Source organism: Pseudopipra pipra, chromosome 6 (assembly GCF_036250125.1).
Source record: "Pseudopipra pipra isolate bDixPip1 chromosome 6, bDixPip1.hap1, whole genome shotgun sequence".
Classification (NCBI taxonomy): domain Eukaryota; kingdom Metazoa; phylum Chordata; class Aves; order Passeriformes; family Pipridae; genus Pseudopipra; species Pseudopipra pipra.
The window spans coordinates 25,001,301-25,021,855 of NC_087554.1; the positions used below are offsets into that span (position 1 = coordinate 25,001,301).

The 20,555-nt window shown below is 38.3% G+C and overlaps 1 protein-coding gene across 1 annotated transcript in view; it reads right to left on the minus strand.

The window, feature by feature from the left end:
• CSTPP1 (centriolar satellite-associated tubulin polyglutamylase complex regulator 1) overlaps positions 1-20,555 on the minus strand; it is an 84,693-nt gene that overhangs the window by 40,253 nt on the left and 23,885 nt on the right. The window contains exon 3 of the mRNA XM_064657979.1: positions 17,109-17,239. Within this exon, the coding sequence (XP_064514049.1) occupies positions 17,109-17,239 (131 nt within the window). The remainder of the gene's footprint in view (positions 1-17,108; positions 17,240-20,555) is intronic.

Below are 20,555 nucleotides of genomic sequence, written 5' to 3' on the forward strand. Positions count from 1 at the left end.
ACTAAGAAATAATGGAACATACCGTGCTTCCTCCCACTCCCTAAAACATGGAAAACATCTCTACCACAACACCTTCACCTCCATGCTAGACAAAGCCTACACAGACAATGTAGTTACCCGGCAGCTTCTTCAGACTCACCTGTGACTCAAGTAAAACATTCTGGGATTGGGACTTTCCTTTTCAACAAGCAAAAATTTAAAATCCTTTAGCATTCTGAAACTCCTTCAAAACCAATGAAGTAATTTGCTTCCCTTTTGTTGTCTTCCAAGCTCCTATTATGATGCTTTTGGCCCTTTCCGAATCACTTGATACTACCTGGAAGCAAGGGGATTGCATGTACAAAGCAGTTGAACTACCACAATGGTTTAGTGATCCCTAGATGTCTTCTGGCATTTAAGCATGGAAGTCACATGCTAAAACTGTAGATGAGAATTAAAGGACATTTTGTAGAAGTAGCATCCAGATCAGGCTAAACCTGCAGAACACAGTATCCCTTCAGGATCTTACCTGTACGCTAACATGACTGGAAAAAAATTATATAGTTATACATGCAGAAATGGGACAACAAACTCTGCAACAACTTTCAAAGATATTAACTCTAATAGAATCCAAAGTACTTCACTTAAATCTGAAACTGATTTCTGTGAAAAGTCATTCAATTGATTCTCAACTCATCCCATTGAGTCTGATCCACTGTCAAAATTTCAGAGAAGTGTGGATATGCATTGTTCATCTTCTGGTGGTTTTAGGAGGGGGAAGGGGAAAAAAAAGCAAGCTTGTTCATAATGATAGCCCACCCAAAATCCTGCTCCAGCTTATGAAGCACCACATAACAGTTTTCCCCTTCTCCTGTTTATTAATTTTAATTTCATAACTATAAATTAGTCAATAACATTTACTGCCACTTACACCTAAACTTCCTCACTTTCTGCTACACTCATCATTATAATGAACAAGCTAATTATATTTGAGACATCCATCAAAAGCTACTTAACCTACTCTGGTAGGTAGTTTTAACTTATAACTGTCATGGCAAGGCGAGGTAAAATAATGTTGTTTAAAATAACTGATTAAAGTTTTTTAAAGTTATCCATTAGAATCACTTCTGTAGTTTGCTGCCTACTTTTATATCAAGGTACACAGTCACCAAGACTAGAAACAGGTATAAAATTTTCACATAAACAGGTTTTTTTGTTTAACAAAATTTAGCAACCACTTGCAAGAATGAGCTGAAACACACGGCATTCAGTAGAACAAAAATGTGCATATTTCACCAGGTAGGTTTCAATTTGTACACTGAAGCTGGAATACCAGTATCGACAATTTTTCACCTTCACTTCGTCACAGTTCACTGCTCATTCAGTTTGCAAAAACAATTGTCTGAGTAACCGTGTGATAAATCTAAATACAAAAGTGATCTGAGTTAAGCTTTAAAAAAAGTCAGTACAAGTAGTGAAATGACAGAAGAACTCCATAATGAGTATATCTGACAATCCCTCAGTTAGCAAAGGGAAAATAAATACTTGTGCAGAAAAATTAGCAGCCTACAGGCCGCTCCGATTGCATTCAAGTCGCAAGAAGTTCTGTGTTGCACTTCCAATTACAGCAGATGGGAGCCTGTCTCAGGGGCCTAATTGAAGGTATTTTCTCTGAGATGCTTTCACTTACAATTCTTCCTCAGCGTTGTCACTTTTGCTTATTTGGTTTTATTTCCCCTCAAAATCATTAAAGAAGACAAATAAAGGCTAATTTTTCTTTAAGGCTCAAAGATAATAATATCTGTCAGATCTGCATTTAACTTGAAACCATTTCAAGTTCAAAGTGATCTGAAAAGGTTCCTGAGGAGTAGAAAAGTCACTCTTGGATATCTCAATACCTTAAAACTGCAGTATCTTGAAGAAAACTCTCTTGATATTTTCTTTAAGTCATCTCTTCTGCAGAAATACAATCTATTTCATCCTGCATTTCTTTATTTTTGCTAGTATTCTCTCAAAAAGCTACTATAGTCTAAAAGCAAGATTTTAGAATAACTTCTGGCTGTAACTTGAACAATGATGTTCCTTGGTTGTAAGGATATGTTTGATGATACATCCCTGATGATTCAGGCTCCTTTACAGTCAATTACTACCTCACTCCAGTTCAAAATTGATCATTATTGTGTAACTTTAGGAGTTACATAAATTCTTTAGCTATGGTGCCTCTAAATGATCTTACAAATCAAATAAATAAAATTTCTAAAAAGAGTTAACTTAGTAGCAAGCAAATATCCAGTGTTTTGAGGCTGCTTAAAATATTAGATTAACTTAACACTTACCTAAGCTTCTTCTGAAAATATCTTAGAGCCATTCCTTAGAATTGACTTATTAGTGAGGTCTATGCCCTGCCCTAGCCATAAGCGAGTACAAAGCAAGATTCTTCTCTATCTATGTCCCCATCACATAAAAAATGCTCAAAAAAGAGAAAGCAATTAAGAAGACCGATTTGCTTGTACAATGTCACTTTCATAATCTGAGTTTTTACGTTTTTCATGTGCTTAATTTGTACCAATAAGAAATAGAATCATACAAATATCCACAAATTAAGCATCGGATGTATTTGACCAACATCTAATTTTTTTATCAAACATTTAGCAAATGGTCACATACAAAGAGAGTAAGAAAAGGCTCCAGGCAAGGCAACAAATTTTAACAATCTGGCTAAAATGAATGATCCACCTCATAGTCTGATGAAACTATGCCAGATCTGAAAGAGTCAAAGATGATTGTGTATATTGTGTGTGACAATCCTCTGCAACCAAACCACAACAAACAGCCTCCACATTCACATTTGCTCTCTGCAGGTTTGGTTAGTTTTCACATGAATAGGTATTACTCTTGAAATCCAGTTCTATCTATCATAAAGTCTTTCCTTCCTTCCTCCCGAACTGATTTTAATATCATCCAAAGAACTGTTAGAAGGCAGAAGAATTCCCACAGGAAAAATTTTCTGAGTCTGAATTGATGAAGGAGGGGAGGGAAGAAGAGAAGAAAGACTGATATTACAGGCTTTTTTATGTTAAAGTTTTTAAATTTCAAAAGCTTATAGTTTTACTCACTCTTTTTTCTGTATTTAAAGAAGAGTTAAATTATTTTAATGGAAAGAAGCTGCAAGTTTACATGCATCGGTCTTAAATTAACTGCTTATCAGTAACAAAAAATGAGAGTTCATTGAGGCCTTGATTCCATCAAATTTGATCTGTAAAGAGAGTCAAGAACTTTCAGTTTTACCCATCCAGCCAAAACTTGTATGTCCAAAGATTACTTAATTTAATCTAACAGGTGGAACTCCAGTTTATAAATAGAAAAATGAAGGTACACTAAGATTAAGTGATTTGCCAAAGATACAGATTAACAGGATTAGGATTCAGCAGTTGCCAGTTTGAATTTCTCTGCTCATCCCACATTTGCTCCAGCAAACTAAGTACAACAAGGACAGCAGAAAAGAGAGGAAAATGCTTACATCTTCCAATTGGCATCAACAAAATCCTTCAAATGCCTATTCAGTATCAGCTGTTTGCCTACAGATTCCCTTTACATACACCTAAAGCACGTCTATTATCAGAAATGGTATTTTGAGTACACAAGAACTAATCTAATTTCTTTTAAGTCAGCGTAAGACCTTGTAAAACAAAGCTCCAGGCTCTGTGTGTGTAGAGCGATGTTGCAGATACATTCTTCTAACAGAAAGTCAAAAGAAATAATGAACAAAGTTTTCAGTAGCTGTATTACTTCTCAAGAAACTGCTTCCTTTAGTAACCATGTTTAGTTGCTGCATCTGTGTGTTGGGTTTGTGGGGCAAGAGTTTGGTAGCAAGGGGAGCTCCAGCAGTGGTTTGTGTGAGAAGTTGTCAGAAGCTTCTCCCCCGTGACCAATGGAGCCAAAGCCAGCCAGCTCCAAGATGAACCCACTGCTGGCCAAGGCTGAGCCCATCAGTGACAGTGGTAGCACCTCTGGGATAAGACATTTAAGAAGGGTTAAAAAAAAACCAAACCAGCTGCAGCTGGAGAGAGACTATGTGAGAGAAACAGCTCTGTAGACACCAATGTCAGTGCAAAAGAAGGGCAGGAGGTGCTCCAAGTGCCAGAGTGGAGATACCCCTGTGGCCTGTGGTGGGGGAAGAAGGCAGAGAAATCAGGAGTGAGGTTGAGTCCAGGAAGAAGGGAGGGCTGGGTGGAAAGTGTTTTTAAGATTTGGTTTTCTCATTATCCTACTCTTGATTTCATTGGTAATAAAGTCAATTAATTTCCCCAAGTCATGTCAGTTTTGCCCATGACAGTAACTGAGGAGTGATCTCTCTTCGTCCTCAACTCAACCCACAAGCCTTTAGTTATATTTTCCTGTCGACTGTCCAGTTGAGGAGGCGGAGTGACAGAGCAGCTTCAGTGGGCACCTGGCATCCAGTCAGGGTCAACTCACAACAATCTGTTAAAGCTGGTAGTGTTTACTTTCTGAAAAACAGATAAATAACATTTTACTAGACTTTTTCTTTAATATTAGTTCTGCAAGATGTCTTAGTTAGGATTCAAAGGAAATACTTCATGAGATTACAAATTTTGTTTCAGTGACCATTGATTTGTTCCTTAACTCCTCTAGTCTAGTAAGATTTAATACAGTACTCACTTTCCTTTGCTTTGCTTAGGGGATACTTCAAATCCAAAAGCTGTGGAAGATTGGTAAGATAAGAAAAGTATCATGAAACCAAAACCTTTCCTAAAAGGTTTATTCATAAGCTTTACAGAACAGTGAGTGCCAGAATGAAACATCACAGCAGCATTAGAATGATACGTTTTGCTAAGGGTTTAACCTACTCATCTGGAAAACAGCAAATGTTCAAAATGCAGAGTGAAAGGATAATTTTTATGCTGCCTAACTTCAAGCACCAAAATTAGGTCCTCAATGAAAAGTCTGCTCTACCTAAACTCCAAACGTAATCAATAGAGAGAAAGATTACCAGATAGTGACTCGGCAGGAAGCCCATCTGAACTGTCCAAAACTACCCAGTGGATCGGGCATTCTCTGCTGACTACCAAAGAAGAGCATTAGACTGCTAGTTTAGGCATCTCGTATACTCACAGGACAAGACTTGATGGACACAAGCTGCAACAAGGGACAATGTCCAGCAGGTGTTCTTTAGTTTTGGCTCTAGCTACACCTGTGCACAAACTCAACTTTCCCATGCAGTAGCTTCTTTAAAACAAATGCCAAAATTCCACTTTGCTGGGTTTGAGATCCAAAGCTTAGCTTTAAGCCTGTTTTTCCAGATAAAAAGTAAGGCATGACATAGCCAGATCAGGTTCTAAGCTTCTGTGTTTTATTGCTTAAATAAAAGAACTCAGGAGAAGGCCCTTCACAGAACAGATCTTAAGAAATCTTTCACTAGACGCTACATGCAACTCACCTAGCAGACTGGACCTAAGGGGAAAGAACAGTCTGCTATTTTATACAGTGGTCTCTTGAAGAACAACATGCTTGAACAAGACTCTGCTTGTTAGTACTTTGAAGCTATGGAAAAACAACAAAAGACTGTAACCTTTATATAAAAGGGAAATAGTCTGAATTTACAATGAGGGAAGATGAATAAAGAAGATATTTCAGCATATAAAGTAGTTTCTATTTTGAGCTCCTTTAAAAGGGAAAACCTCTTGCCAATTTTACTTTAGAAGCTAGCAACTTCTGTACACCAAGATTGCCTTTCTGAGTGACAGAGACTGCTTATGAGCCAAGGCTCTTTCAGACAGGGTATACATTATTACTACTGCACACACATGAAATAACCTTCCCGTCCAGAAGAGGGAAGAATGGTCAGAAAAATTATACTGAGCACGTGGTTCTACACTAGAGATGACAAACTTGATGATGTATGTTAACTAGACTGATTTCTATCTTGCTCTAAAGACTTTGTTGAGAAAAGCATATAGTGAAGGAGACTATAACATCAAACTTGAAAACAACTACAAATACATCCTACATCATCCCATGCAGGTCATGCACAGTGGTCCATTATCCTGAATAAGGCAATAAGTACTCTCAAAACTTGTAAAAAATAAAAAAGATGACAGACTTACAAATAATTTATCTAAAATGATACTGCTTTATACTAACATATGTCTGTTTTCCTACCTGTCTCACAGTAAAACAATCCTATATCTGTAACAAAAATACAAATTTAGCATATAAAATTGAAGTAACAATCTCAAAAAGCCAGATATCTTGATTTTACCTCTCACTATGCAGACTTCAGCTAATTACTTCATTTCCCTGTTTCACTTTCTGGAACTGTGAAATGAAAATAGTATTGTCAAGAATTTTGGGAAGCTTCATTCCTTAATGTCTGTAAAATACCTGGAGATCCAGATAGCAGGTACATCATTAATCACAATTTTAAAATTAAGACATCACATTTGAGGTTCTGTCCATCACAGAAGAAAGCCATGAAACACTTCTCAGTACCTATGCTCAGTCATTTCAAGGGTTTGATAAAAGAAGTTTCCAATCAGAGCAGACAGAAAAATTTAAATTCTTTCAGGAACAAGCTGCAATATTAACTGTTCATTACTCCAATCATGTTAACTAGCATTTGCTTTGCACTTTTCACAGCAAGGCTATCCCTCTGCCAGCAGAAATGAAGAAATACCTATTAGCAGCATGGGGAGTGGGGATGAGAAAGAGGAAATAAAGAAAAAGCTTGGTTTCTGATACAGATAGTGATGTAGAGACACATCAAAAGCTTGACTTCCTTTCAAATAATGTAGAAGTTACTTTGGGAATTATATAAGGGAAATTCGACTGAAGGGAGTTCTCCTTTAGGAGAACTTTAAATATGCAATACATTAACTCCAGCAGAAAGTGGAGGGAGAAAGTAGTAACAGATAACCAGATACCATAGCTGGTACAAACAAATATTTCAGAAACAGATGATCAAAACAAACAGATAAATAATTAAAAAATGGGCAGGTAAAGAGCTGACTAGAGGAGGGGGGTGCACATAGTTCACAAACAGTTTGTCCTACAATACAAAGGAACTAAAGGGGAAGGGTTGCAATTCTATGCAGGACAATATTGCCTTTTCTGACTTCTCTCCTGCCTCTATGAAAATGAACACTAGTAACTCTTCGGAACCTGAAATACTTGTACTTTCAAATAGGAAAAAAAAAATCTTTTCAAGTGTTTGGTTTCCTTTAGGTTTCTTATGTCCTCTCCAGCCCACCTTGATGCTCTGGCTTTTTCTATAGAGAAATACCACATTACTCCATTACAAATATTACACAAGTTCTACTGGAGAATAAATACCAATTTATTAAATTAAGCTGATGTAAATTTTGACTGCTTCTGGGTCTAGACCTTAATGTAGGAAAACCTCAGAGGAGACAAGATTTGACAAGTATGTTTCTGAGCACTAGAATTAGCAATGCTTTTATCCTACAGATTTTTGGGTTTTGGCTAACTGACATTGAAGTCTAGGAAAGTGTGAACTTCTATGGAAGCTTTTCCTGTGCCTGAAGCATTTATAAGGTCTTTTTCTTTATACCCGAAAAACCATTTCATGAAGGTTTCAGAAATTTATCTACCTGGCAATAAGAAGGACCACAGTCCTGGATTTCAGAAGAGGACACTTTAATGACTTCAGAGATCTCCTTGGAAGAATCCTAGGGGATATGGCTCTAGAAAGAAAAAGGGATCAAGAAGAGCTCATTGATATTTAAATATCTCCTCCTCCAAGATAAAGAGGGGTCCATCTTTTTAGCAGAGGTTATGAGATTCATGCTTAGTAGAATCACAGAATGCAAATCACTCTCAGATCAGCTTATGAAGGAAGGTATCACACATTATCAGAATCACGTCCCGCAACAAATTCAAAATGGATCAAGCTTAACTTATAAATATTACTGCCCACATTTCATAACTCATTTGCAGATTACAGGTTTTCCACAGTACTACCTTATCACCATTTCACAAAGTAGTAGTAGTATATCAAAGTCCTAATCATGCAGATCACTTCTACTGATACTCATCTAGGATCCTTGAAAGTGGCATAACAGAATATACTCCAACAATCCTTTTCATCATATACAACTTTATACATTATCAAACCAACTTAAACCAGACTTACAGCTGTTTACTGAGGTAAGGCAACTTTGAAGTGATGTAAGAACTTCTGCACCTAAGCATGGCTGTTTAGCTAAACCAACTCAACATCCCACTTTTAGTCAAATATGGAACCAAGGCCTCAAAGTAAAGTGCAAAGTAGGGAATTCCTGAGAGGTTATGAATTTCTAGGAATCAATTATCTTGCCTAACAAGAAAAGGGTTGCTGGAAGAGTTCAGTAACATAGTTACAGAAACAGAAATTTAGCTCATGTCAGTCCTTTTAACACCATAGGGAAAAATCAGTTCCTCAAAAGAAATAAATGGCAATCCAAAACTTATTTTATCAAAATAACTTAAAGTTTTTGTGAGTATAACTAATAGATGAAGCGGAAGAACAGGAGGTTAGAGATTGTAGTTGTCCATATTCACAATGAACAAACAGGAAAAAAACTTCTAGATATAGGTCAAGACTGCTCAACCCAACAGGAAACAGAGAATGCAGTCAGGAGCACACTATATAAATCAATTGGGTTAACTTAGGAAAGCTAGGAAGTGAATTTGCAATGATGGAAACCATGAATAACAAGACCATCAGAGAGGAAAGCTATAAGAAGCAGCTGGGACTATAAAGACACAAAAATTTCTGATTCAGGGATTTTCTGTGCAGCTGGACAACGATACTTAAAAAAGTAGTTCTCACTTCACTTATACTGATAACTCCTAGTACCAAGGCTACATCAAAGATGTAATTGCATATGTGTAAAAGAGAGTCCTTACTCTTCTGTTCATGCTGAACTGGAATACACATTCCTTATTTATAATGCTGTTCCTCAGATTGCACCTACACTGCTCACAGCAGCTCAACACAGAGATGCCAGAGTTTATTATACAAACATTGCAGTACACAGCACAGACATACACTTGAAGCCAACAGCATGAGGAGAAGTATATTTTATGGTTCACTGAGAAGGGATGAAGATAATACTTTCCTCAGTACAGGCACTTTCACAACTCAGGGAAGGTTGAGAGCCAACAGTGGGCTGAAAGCAGATGTGGGCTTCACAGACTCTTCTTCTCTTACAATCCCTTTGCAGAAAGTCACAGTAAAAGGAACCAAGATTTGCATGTTCTTTCTCTACCTCTCTCTCTCCCTTTCAGCATCTCAAAAATATCATAAAACATACTAGTTAATGAAACCAAGGCTTCCTAGACATTCTACTGGATGACTGCCTATGCATATGTAGTGTGCAGATCATCTCTCAAGACTTGTCACAAATGAGAGAAGAGATAGACCAAGTTTATTTAATATAAGAAACATGGAGCATTCAGAATCCCAGACCAGGTCACACAATTTAGAACTAATTTTCTTCCAGGGAACTTCCCCACAATTCGGAATACTAATTATTCGGGGCCATATTGGAACCTAAAAAAGTCTTAATTGAAAAAATCCATTTCAGTTGGTTTGAATAAAAATGCTGTCATAGGGATGGGAAACTTGCCAAAAGACTGCAAAGCAAATAGTAATAATAATTACCAGTTGAATTTTGGATAATTGCTTAGCAGACTTCAACAAAGATCACTGCTTACTTAAATGTTTCACAAGAAGCAAATGACATATTAATTTAATTTGCCAATGATACAAACAGTGAAGTACTGTCAAAAGACACAAAATAGCCAGAAAATATTAGAAAACAAACAAACACTTATTGGTTTTCCAAAAATGTACATCTAGAAATATACCTCTGCAATATGAAATGGAAAGAAAAAATTGAAAATTAAGAAGAGCTGGTGTATGTTCAGAGATAGTTGAAAAGGAAATGTAATACTAGAGGGAAAAAACAAACCCCAAACCAGATTAGATAAGGAGAATTTCCAGTGTACTACATTTAATTTCACAAACTGCATTGACAGAATGGTATGAACTTAATCCAGGGAGAAAGTAGCTGAGGACTTCATCACTGACCCAGTTCTATAAATGAGTACTGCAATGCATTTTAGATCTATGCAATGCAGATGTTTTAACTTACAGTGTTTGTAGATACACCTCACCATCTCTAAAATGTAATCCTCCACTTATTTCTCCCCAGCTTCAGAAACCCTTTGTCCTGATACTCCAGAGTAATCAATGGTTCCAGGCAGAGCTATGTTGATAAATCATAAATAGCAACAGCTCTAGGACAAAGGTATAGTGAATAAGGTTGAAGATCGAACATTTCAGCCAAGGCTATTTCACTGAAGAATGAGTTTCCAAAGAGCACTTTATTAAAATTCACAGCTTAATTATCTTTAGGACATACTATGAGACTTTACTGGCTCATCAAAAATTTCCTACAATAATATGGTATAAAAATCTGATTTAGTTTTAATAACAAAACGGAAAGGAAAGAAGATTCTGACATTTGCTGTGATCATCACGATATTGCTCTATGGATCTCACTAAACAGAGATTGGCTAAACTAAAAATGGACATAGTGCAACAGCTTACAAGGGAGGGAGTAAAAAAAGACAGAGGAATTTAATATAAAGAGTTACATGTGGAAGCATTAGAATGACACTAGCGAAGGAAGGGGTTTGACAACCCCAAGAAAGTAATCTTGTCAGCAAAATGCATTCAAAAATTAGATTGGACAACAGTGGTCCACTTAGTTCTTCTCAATCTCCAGGTTACATGAATTATACAGATAGGATATTTATTATTTTTTGTTAGGAATCTAACCTTCCTGGCAAACTCAAGAAAAGCTAGTCAGAGAGACACCACTCTCCTCATTTCATGACAGAGCTTATGTGCTTGGTTGTGCTAAGCCTCCCTTTCCACATGCCCCAGAGGTAGGTCAGGCTTCCAATTTTCTAAATCAAGTGTGCAGAAGCAAAGAGGTAGCCATCACACCAAGAGATAAACGTGAAAGAAACATGGTAATTTTATAAGAAGATTGTATTCCAGTATGAGCAGTAACAGTACTCTTTGTCTGAAAGGGAGGCAAGTCTGCAAAAAGGATTCACAACCAATATAGTCCAACATACTTTCTGCCGCAGTTTTATGTTTTGGTGCTATATCTAAGGTATTCAACAACAACTATTTTTGCTGGAAGAAGTTTTAAATTGGGGGGGGGCAGTGCAAAGAAAGAAAAAAGAGAAAAGCTGTTGAAAAGCACAAAGAAAGCTGGGGCTCTAGGAAAAAAAGTGCCAATGGTTCTGACTGAGCTTTCTGTTCACTTCTCAATACATCAGGCCTGGAACAAGTTTCTCAGTGCAAAATTTCTCTAATTGGCTGGAAAGCATTTAAGGAAAAATCTTTTTAATTAAAAACAGAGAACCAACAAGACATGAAAGCCATGGGGGTTGGGAGAGGCATATGTTGACCTTATGAAGCTTCACAGTAGAACTCTGCAGGCACTGGTTAAATTGAGAAAGCACAGTTTTAATTAAAGAGTCCTGAGGAACAGACAATTCAAAAGAGCAGGTCAGCTAGATTCCAAGAGGTCAATTTAAGCGTAAGCAGAGGCAAAACAAGACTTCTGGCCATTCTGCCTTCCTCTGGGAGAAATCTGTTGCTAACTGATCATTATGCTCTCTGCTTCTCAATACAAACACTAGCTATCCTCTAACCACCTCTATGGGTGTTGCATATCATTGTACATGTTAAATGAGGGCACAAAGGGTTACAGAGAATGGGTTACATCAGGCTGGCATCTGGTCACTAGTAGGGTTCCACAAGGCTCCATCCTCAGCCCAGTTCTCTTCAACATCTTCATTAATGACCTGGATGCAGGACTCAAAGGAACACTAAATGAGTTTGCTGACAACACTAAACTGGGAGGAGTTGTCGACTCCCTCGGGGGCAGAGAAGCCCTGTAAGAGACCTCGACAAATTAGAGACGGGCAATCACCAGCCAGATGACATTTTACAAGGGCAAGTGCCAGATTCTGCACCTGGGACGGGGCAACCCTGATTGTGTGTATAGACTAGGGAATGAGAGGCTGGAGAGCAGTACTGTGGAAAGGTCGATGGCAAAGTGAATATGAGTCAGCAGTGCCCTGATAGCCAGGAAGGCCAACTGTGTCCTGGGGGGCATCAGACAAAGCATCGCCAGCCAGTCGAAGGAGGGGATTGTCCCACTCTGGTCTCCACTGGTGCAGCCTCACCTTGAATATTGTGTGCAGTTTTGGGCACCACAATAGAAAAACAACATTAAGCTATTAAGAGAGCATCCAAAGGAGGGTCATGAGGATGGTGAAGGATCTGGAGGGGAAGCCTTATGAGGAGCAGCTGAGGTCACACTTGGTTTGTTCAGCTTTGAGAAAAGGAGAGTGAGGGGAGACTTCATTACAGTCTACACCTTCTTCGTGAGGGGAGCAGGAGGGGCAGGCACTGTTCTCTTCACTCTCTTGACCAGTGACAGGACTGGAGGAAACGGCACAAAGCTGAGTCAGGGGAGGTTTATGTTGGATATCAGGAAGAGGTTTTTCACCCACAGGGTGGTTGGGCACTGGAACAGGCTCCCTAGGGAAGTGGTCACAGCACCAAGTCTGGCTGAGTTCAAGAAGCCCTTGGACAACACTCTCAGGCATCTGGTGTGATTCTTGAGATGTCCTGTGCAGGGCCAGGAGTTGGACTTGATAATCCTGATGGTTGCCTTCCAACTCAGCATAAACTATGATTCTATGATAAGAAATTTTGTGAATTTTTTTCGAAAAGAAATCTCAGTTTCTTGACACTGAATCACATTCATCTGTTTGTCAAATATGTGTTTCTTTCTAGTCCTGGTATCACATTCCCTATGCCTGGAATCCCAGATATGCTTATGCATACTTGAAAATAGAACTCTGCATCTTGCTAAGCTTCTAAAACCAGTGGAAAATCTTGTAAAACAGATCCAGCATATCACCAAATAGAATTCCTCTTAAGAAAAAAAACCCAAAACAAACCAACAAAAAAAAACCCAAACAACAAACTTCTCTTTACTTTTTGAAGTGTTACTATCACATTTAGTGAAGCTAGTAATTTTTCCCTGCTATTCAGAGACAAAAGGAAAAATAAACCTAGTCTCCAAACAAAGGGGAATTATAAAGGGCAATGAAGTAGAACCCAGTAAGCAGCAGAGCTAACATAGAAAAACGTCATTTTAGGTGTTACATCTCTCCATAAAGAACCACCTTCCAGTAATTCAAAAGGATAAGGAATTTAGCAGAAAAGTAACATATACAGTAATTTTCCAAGAGAAACAGTAACATTAGTGCATTTCAATTACTATATACATGGTTCTGCACATACATGGATTGTTACATTTAGGTATTGCTTGTATTCAGACAGATTTCTCTCTTACTGGCCCTTTGAGAACTCATGGCTAGATGCATCTGCTTGGGTGAATGACACACACATTCCAAGTCAAGGCATGGTTATTTCAAGACTGGCAAACAAAGCAGTAAATTTCCCTGCATCAAGGAGGAGCATCTAGCAGACAGATTAAGAAATCACTTGACTTATTTGTGAGATTTTGTCTACTTTTCTAAAATCCCAACTAAACACTCAGAAGTGGAAAGGTGAGGGTTCTGTTTGTTTGGGGGTTTATGAGCTTGTATAAGCTTGGAAATTGCATCATCTTACATCCTTATTATTCTCCCTTGCTTCCCTTCAGCCAGGGTACAAGCTTTGATGTAAGTTATTTATTATGCTGACCTACATCCCCACAGGGCTGGCATTTATGTAGTTTATCAGGGTTACCCTCCACAGATGGAGAAAACTAAGAAAAAGCCACCACTCACTCCTCTTAAAACACGAAATTCAAATCTGGAATGAAATTTAAAGTAAATGAGAGAGGGAAAAACAGCAGTAAAGGAACAACTAAAACCAAAAAACATCCTAGAAGACCTGGAAGATAGTGAATGTAATATTTTTGACAAAGGAAGACAAAAGATGTTCTTCACAGACATAAATCAATGACAATAACAATGAAGACAGCAACTCCTGGCCAGAAACAAACCCAGGAGAGAAAACTGGGGCAAAGCAGAACATTGCTGTAGAAAACAAAGGGTATATTTTCATCTTTCCTGCACACAGAAATTCCATTAACATAAAATGGCCATTTGATGAATAACACTCCATACACCTGACACAGGGCATCAAATACAGAAATTCTAGTTGAGGTGTCAAAAGCAACATACGGATGTTAACCCGAGCTATATTGCTTCTAATTTCAGAAGCAGCAGGTTATTGGTCCCATGCTCTGTCGCACAGCATATGATAACCATAAACAGAATTTCTTACCAGGACTCTATAACTTACCTACCACCTTGTGGTGGGTTGACTCTGGCTGGACACCAGGTGCCCACCAAAGCTGCTCTGTCACTCCTCCTCCTCAACTGGACACTCAAGAAAAATTATAATGAAAGGCTCGTGGATCGAGATAAGGACAGGGAGAGATCACTCACCAATTACCGTCACAGGCAAAACAAACTTGACTTGGGGAAATGAAATTGAATTTATTACCAATGAAATCAGAATGGGATATTGAGAAATAAAACAAAATCTTAAAAACACCTTCCACTCAGTCCTCCCTTCTTCCTGGGCTCACCTTCACTTCTGATTTCTCTACACCTTCCCACCCCGAGTGGCATAGGGAGACCAGGAATGGGGGCTGCAGTCAGTTCATCACACATTGTCTCTGCCACTCCTTCCTCCTTGCTCTCTTCCCCTGCTCCAACACGGGGTCCCACCCACAGGAGACAGTCCTCCACAAACTTCTCCAGCATGGCACCCTCCCAAAGGCTGCAGCTCTTCCCAAACTGCACCAGTATGTGCCCCTTCCATGGGGTACAGTCTTTCAAGAATACAGTGCTTCAGCTTGGAGCAAGGAGCTCCCCCATGGAGTCAGTCACAAGTCCTGCCAGCAAAGCTACTCCAGCATGGGCTCCTCTTGCCACAGGTCCTTCCACAAGCCTGCTCCAGCATGGGTTTCCCATGCAGTCACACTCAAAGAAAGAAATCCAGGCCTAGTCTATGTGGTAATAACCATATTTCACCCAACATGTTGCACAGGTTCAGTTTCTTATTCAATTAGTTCAGTTCTTAAGTGGCCGTGAATGTTATGAGTTCCCTTACACACAAGTATAACAGAAAAAATCCCATAGCAAATAAAACTGAAATGAAAAAAAAAAAATCAAGGTTCTAGTCAATAATTACTGCTAGAGAATCAGAGAAATTGCTTTAAGTAGATGAAAATATTGAAAGCAACTTCTCCAAAGTGACATATTTCTGTCTCTAGTTAATGTAAAGAGAAAATGCATATAAATGTATAAATATACAGGTAAACATGCCATATTTGCTCAGACTAAAAAGTTAAGCTACTGGACTTTAAGGTCAGAAAAATACACATTGAACTCTTTTAAGGCCCCAACCAGAGCATAGTAACATCGATCTGAGCTTTTGTTCCTGCGCTCACCCTTTCTCTTCCAAGTACTTTGGCGATTACATTTTCTTCCATAACCTTTTTCATACTTACATAAAACTACTAAAAGAGAAGGGAGATGTTATGTAGTTAAAACTTTTCAGTTCTTTCCAACAAATCCAGGTGCCCTTCATCTGGCTGAAGTCAGATGCTAGATAAATGATGAAAACTTGCACTGGAAGTACTGCAGTGGGTACTTTCCGTTAGATAAGTTTCTTCTCAATTTGTCAATAAGGTTTACCACTAACAGTTGCAGTTTTGGTGGATGACTTTTAACTAGCATCTCTAACTCTCCTACAGAAATATGTTCTAGGAGTCTACACTTCATGTTTCTTGGCCCGATCTCAAATCACACACGTCCTCATTAAAATTAGTATCATACGATTAGCCTGAAATGTTTAAAATATTATCCCTGAACTAAAGCAAATGATTTATAACATAATGAAGTTCCCATCACTGGGAAGAAGGTGTTACAGACAGCAGTCAGTTACTTCAGTAGTTAATTACAGATTTTGTCATGTTGAACTATGATTGTTTAATTTCCAAAGATCTAAATGGCATATGTCAAAAAAGTCTTTATTCACAGACTTGCAAACTCATAAATAGAAGTGTTGCAAAGCCTAGCCAGAAGGTGAGTTTTTATCTATACTTAAGAGACAGTTCTAGTCTTTCCTGCAAGAAGAAATGAGGCTGAATAGCCTGCAAAAAAGTGAGGTTTATAGTAAAAGAAACCCCATCAACATTCATATTTGTACAGCAACTTTAGTGTATTTGCTTAAAATAGTAAATTAAAAAGTAAAGCAAAACGTAATTTTAGTTGCATAAAGTTACATGAGTTTATTTTGAACTCTGGCCAGTTCTGTAATACCTAATATACAGAGTGCAGTATAAGAATAACAAGACATGATAGTACAGTGCTGAATAGTTATTTTGCCATTGGAGCTTTTTATGTGTGGGTAGGGTTGTGGAAGAGGTCACACAGTGGTCAGTGGTCCCCTTCCACAGCCATTAGGATTTTGCACAATCATCTAGGAGCTGTGGCAGGACTAGTTCAGGCACAGCTCAGGTGACAGCGTTCACCACCCCACAGCCCAACACTGCTACAACCAACCTGCTGCAGGGCTCCTAAACAAAGCACTCAGCAACCTCGACTGTCCAATAATCTCAGCACCTCCTTCCTTCATGCTCCACATACAATATTCTAACCATCTCTGGGTCCCAAACACCAATCCCCAGCACATATTTGTTCCTATCCATCCCGATGCCTAGGCCCATAGGTGTCCTCCCTCCGATCCATTGTTGCTTGGCATGCTGTTCTCCAACAGAAGAAGCACCGGCAACAAGGTGCTCCTACACTATTTTATTCCAGGAGCATTTTTTAACCATTCCACAGGGAACTGAGACGGTGTCTCCCTACTGACAATGTTAGAACATTAGAACACAGTGTGAAGTGTCACTATTTGTACTGCATTAATAGCCTAGCTAATGATTTTATTGTCAAGGTAACAGGACAGCAGCAGATGCTGGAATACTTGCCTCCATTTTTCCCCACTGTTCGGAAACACCTCCAGAAGGTCCGAAGAAAAGATGCCCTGTTATGAGGGGTGGCTTGAACAAAGCTGAACTCACGGAATAAGATGTGTGTTCCTTGTCTCACACTGTTAAAACTGTGGAGATAAAGTCAAAATAAGAACATTAGAAAGCTGAACCAACATGAATGTTCTGGGAACAGCTAGAACAGCAGCAAGGAAACCACTGGCCATTACATTTTGTGAAACCAAATCTCCAAAGCTTATACCCATCTGTTCTCTGGAGAGAAGACTATTTGCAAAAACCGCACATTGAAATTTAATTATAGGAATTAGAGGTTTGTGAAAATAAAATTCATTCTAAAGAATTCCAGCAAGGGGTGTCCAAGAGACACTTATTTGAAAACAATCCATTGGAAAAATGGCTGGTCAAGAGTAACTGTTGTTTTTCTGACCAAAAGATGCCCTTTCTTTTAGTACCATTTGAACTTCACTGCTACTCTCATTACAGTTTTCTGTAAAGCCACAAAAAAAAAAAAATCCTCTTTAACAGAAGCCTCAAGATTTCATTTCTAGGTTACTGAAAGTTGACAGTATTGGATATCTAAAACTTACTGCAGTTGTCATGAAAAGATGACTGACACATCTCTAAACAAAACTTTCCATTAGTGCATTTTGAAAAGAGTAGCTGGTCAATATCAATTTGACACTCACATTTTTGTATTTTAGAATAAATTTCTAAAATATGAGCTGTAAGCACTTTAGGCTAACTTATTACAGCAAACATTTGTCTTACAAAGGTTTCTCTGAAGTACAAGAAGTTCTCCTTTGGGCATGGTAAAGCTCAAGATGCAAGAACAAAAGAAATGCAAATACAAACATTATATACCAAAAGGTATAATGACAGGGTTGCCTCAAAGATAGATTTTGTGCATTCTGCTCTGCATCATGCAAGTGGGACAAAGCTTTGAAACACTCCAGAGAGATCATTAAAAACATTCACTTGGGACAGCAGCTTAACTCCCCGCATAGGAGAGAATTAATGCAAAGATACAAGTTTACTTTCATCACAGCATACCCTCTCCATAGGTAGCATCTCCACAACAGACAAAATCTGGTGGTCAGTGAACCCTCTCAGTTTGCAATTTTAAATCACCTCTTTAAATATAAATAGTTTAAATCACTTTATCCTTCATAGCACAGAAAAGGGTGTCAGACTTGAAAGAGAATTATACCAGACAGAGATGAGCAAAATTTTAAAAGTCACATATCGACTGAGGCTGTGTGTGTGTTCCTGTGTGTTTATGTGGAGAGAAGCCAATTCAGTTTTTACAAAAGGAATCATAATTTCTCATTTTTAACATCCTGGTTCTCAAACACATGTGAGCAAATGCAAATTTCTTGTCATGTGTTGAATAGTACAGAACACAGTTTCTAGCCCACCTGCCCAGGAGGAAATGCAACTCAAATAAAATAAGTACAATTACCTTGCGATTAAGAAACACTCATGATTCTTGAATCCTGGAATTAGGAGAACTCTTTCTATAAATATAATGGACAAATACAGTATTTCATATTTATGAAGCATTCTTCATGCACCACTGTTGTATGGTGTCATTGTCACAAGAGATTAAATAAATAAATCATGTGCCAGATCAAAATATGCCAAAATTACATGACTTTCATTGCAAGTAAAGAGTATTCATTACAAAGTGCTGTAGCTCACTGTCTTAAAGTGAGTTCAGAGTAAGGAAAAGTAACTTGCAAAAGGTCCCACAAGGTGCCTGTGACAAAGCTAGAAATGGAATTTCAGATCTTCTCATCCCAAACCACAGCCTGTAAGATTTTTTTTCATTTCTGATTTGCATTGTTTTGCTGATGATTTGACAGGCTGACGGAGAAAAGGATACAAATGAAAAGGAAGAAACTTGGTGTAATAGGAGAAGGCAGCTTTCAGAAAGATAACATATATAAGGGAGACATTTTAGAAGAGAAAGAAGATGAAGGCACAATGATACAATTACATGCACCAAATTATCCTCCTCAGAACAACTACAGAACATGCAATTTCTGGAAGCAGATGCTGGCACAACTGTAATGGAAAGGTCTGGACATGAAGCTAACATACTATTAATTCACAGCAGACAGCCCTACTATATTACTCCTTATTTCTAATAAGTGAAAATTCAAGTCACTAATATTTTCAGCATGGGATGGCTCTAAACCTACCAGGCAGAAGGCTATGATATCATTTGTTGTTGCTTACTCAGTTAAAAGAGTGGGTGGATATGTTGGAACGTCAGCACACCTGGATGTGCTGACAGCCAAGCGCCGTCAGCTAGTTGAGTAAAAGAGGATTTTGTTTAACCAAACAATGGAAAAAATTTTCCCGAAAAGCTCAAGTCTGGAAGCATGGGAGTCAGAATTTTATCCCAGTTAACATGCTACATTTCAGACACCCCACTTTATAAATTCCTTTTTATAAGCTGTAAAAGTTCAGCTCAAAGGAGCCAGCCTGTGATGGAGCTATCCAGCAAGCAGCCCAATGGCAAGTCAACAGATCTATTCACGGGCAGGGTCAAGATCTCTACAAGGGACAGGAACAATATATATTTTGAACAAAATATATGTTGCAATTCCTTTATCACGGGTAGATGAGCAGTACCAAAATAACATGGCCACTTTTTCTTTTAACAGCTGCCCACAGGTGAAGTTACTATCAATGTGGCAAGCTTACAGGTAAACTCTTCTGGAAGAAAAAGACATTATGACAACCTAAAGCCATTACAAGTATTCCAACAGCAGGTAGGGAGTATGACCAACACCTTGCCTATGACTTTTATATACATGAGAACAGATGTCTTCTCCAATTTCTCTCACTGAACAATTGACATCGCTAGCAAGGTTAGGTGGCCAGAGCTTATCAGCACATTTGCAGGAGAAAGACTTATGAACAAACCAGGGTATCTCAACAAGTTATTACTTTGGCCTCAATCATTTAGAAACGGGTTTGTGAACTCAGAAGCAGGGAAAATAATTTTTCAGTTCTCTGGTTAACTTTTTTCTCCCCTTTAGGCATTTAGTGCAGCCATCTGCAAGAGATTCCTTCCAGAGGAAAGCTTTCAACAACTCTGCAAATCTCCAAGCCTCCCATTGCAAACTTAATGGTTGCTCCAGTCCTCTACATTACCAGTAAATAGAGTAGGTAAATTAGAACATTAACAAACAGTTACTAATCATGTTATTTTATTTGTCTTGCTGAAACCAAGACTACAAATTGAACTGAATGTTCATTAGTTAGCAGCAGTTTTACTGTGAACACTCCTACTTCACACAAGAATTGTTACGCAACTGCATACTCCATTAACAAAACAGCTTTTCCCCTTTGCTTGGGAGAATATCCTGGAGATAGATGAGAGAAGAATAATGCAAGGTTCTCACTTGATGGGAAGTT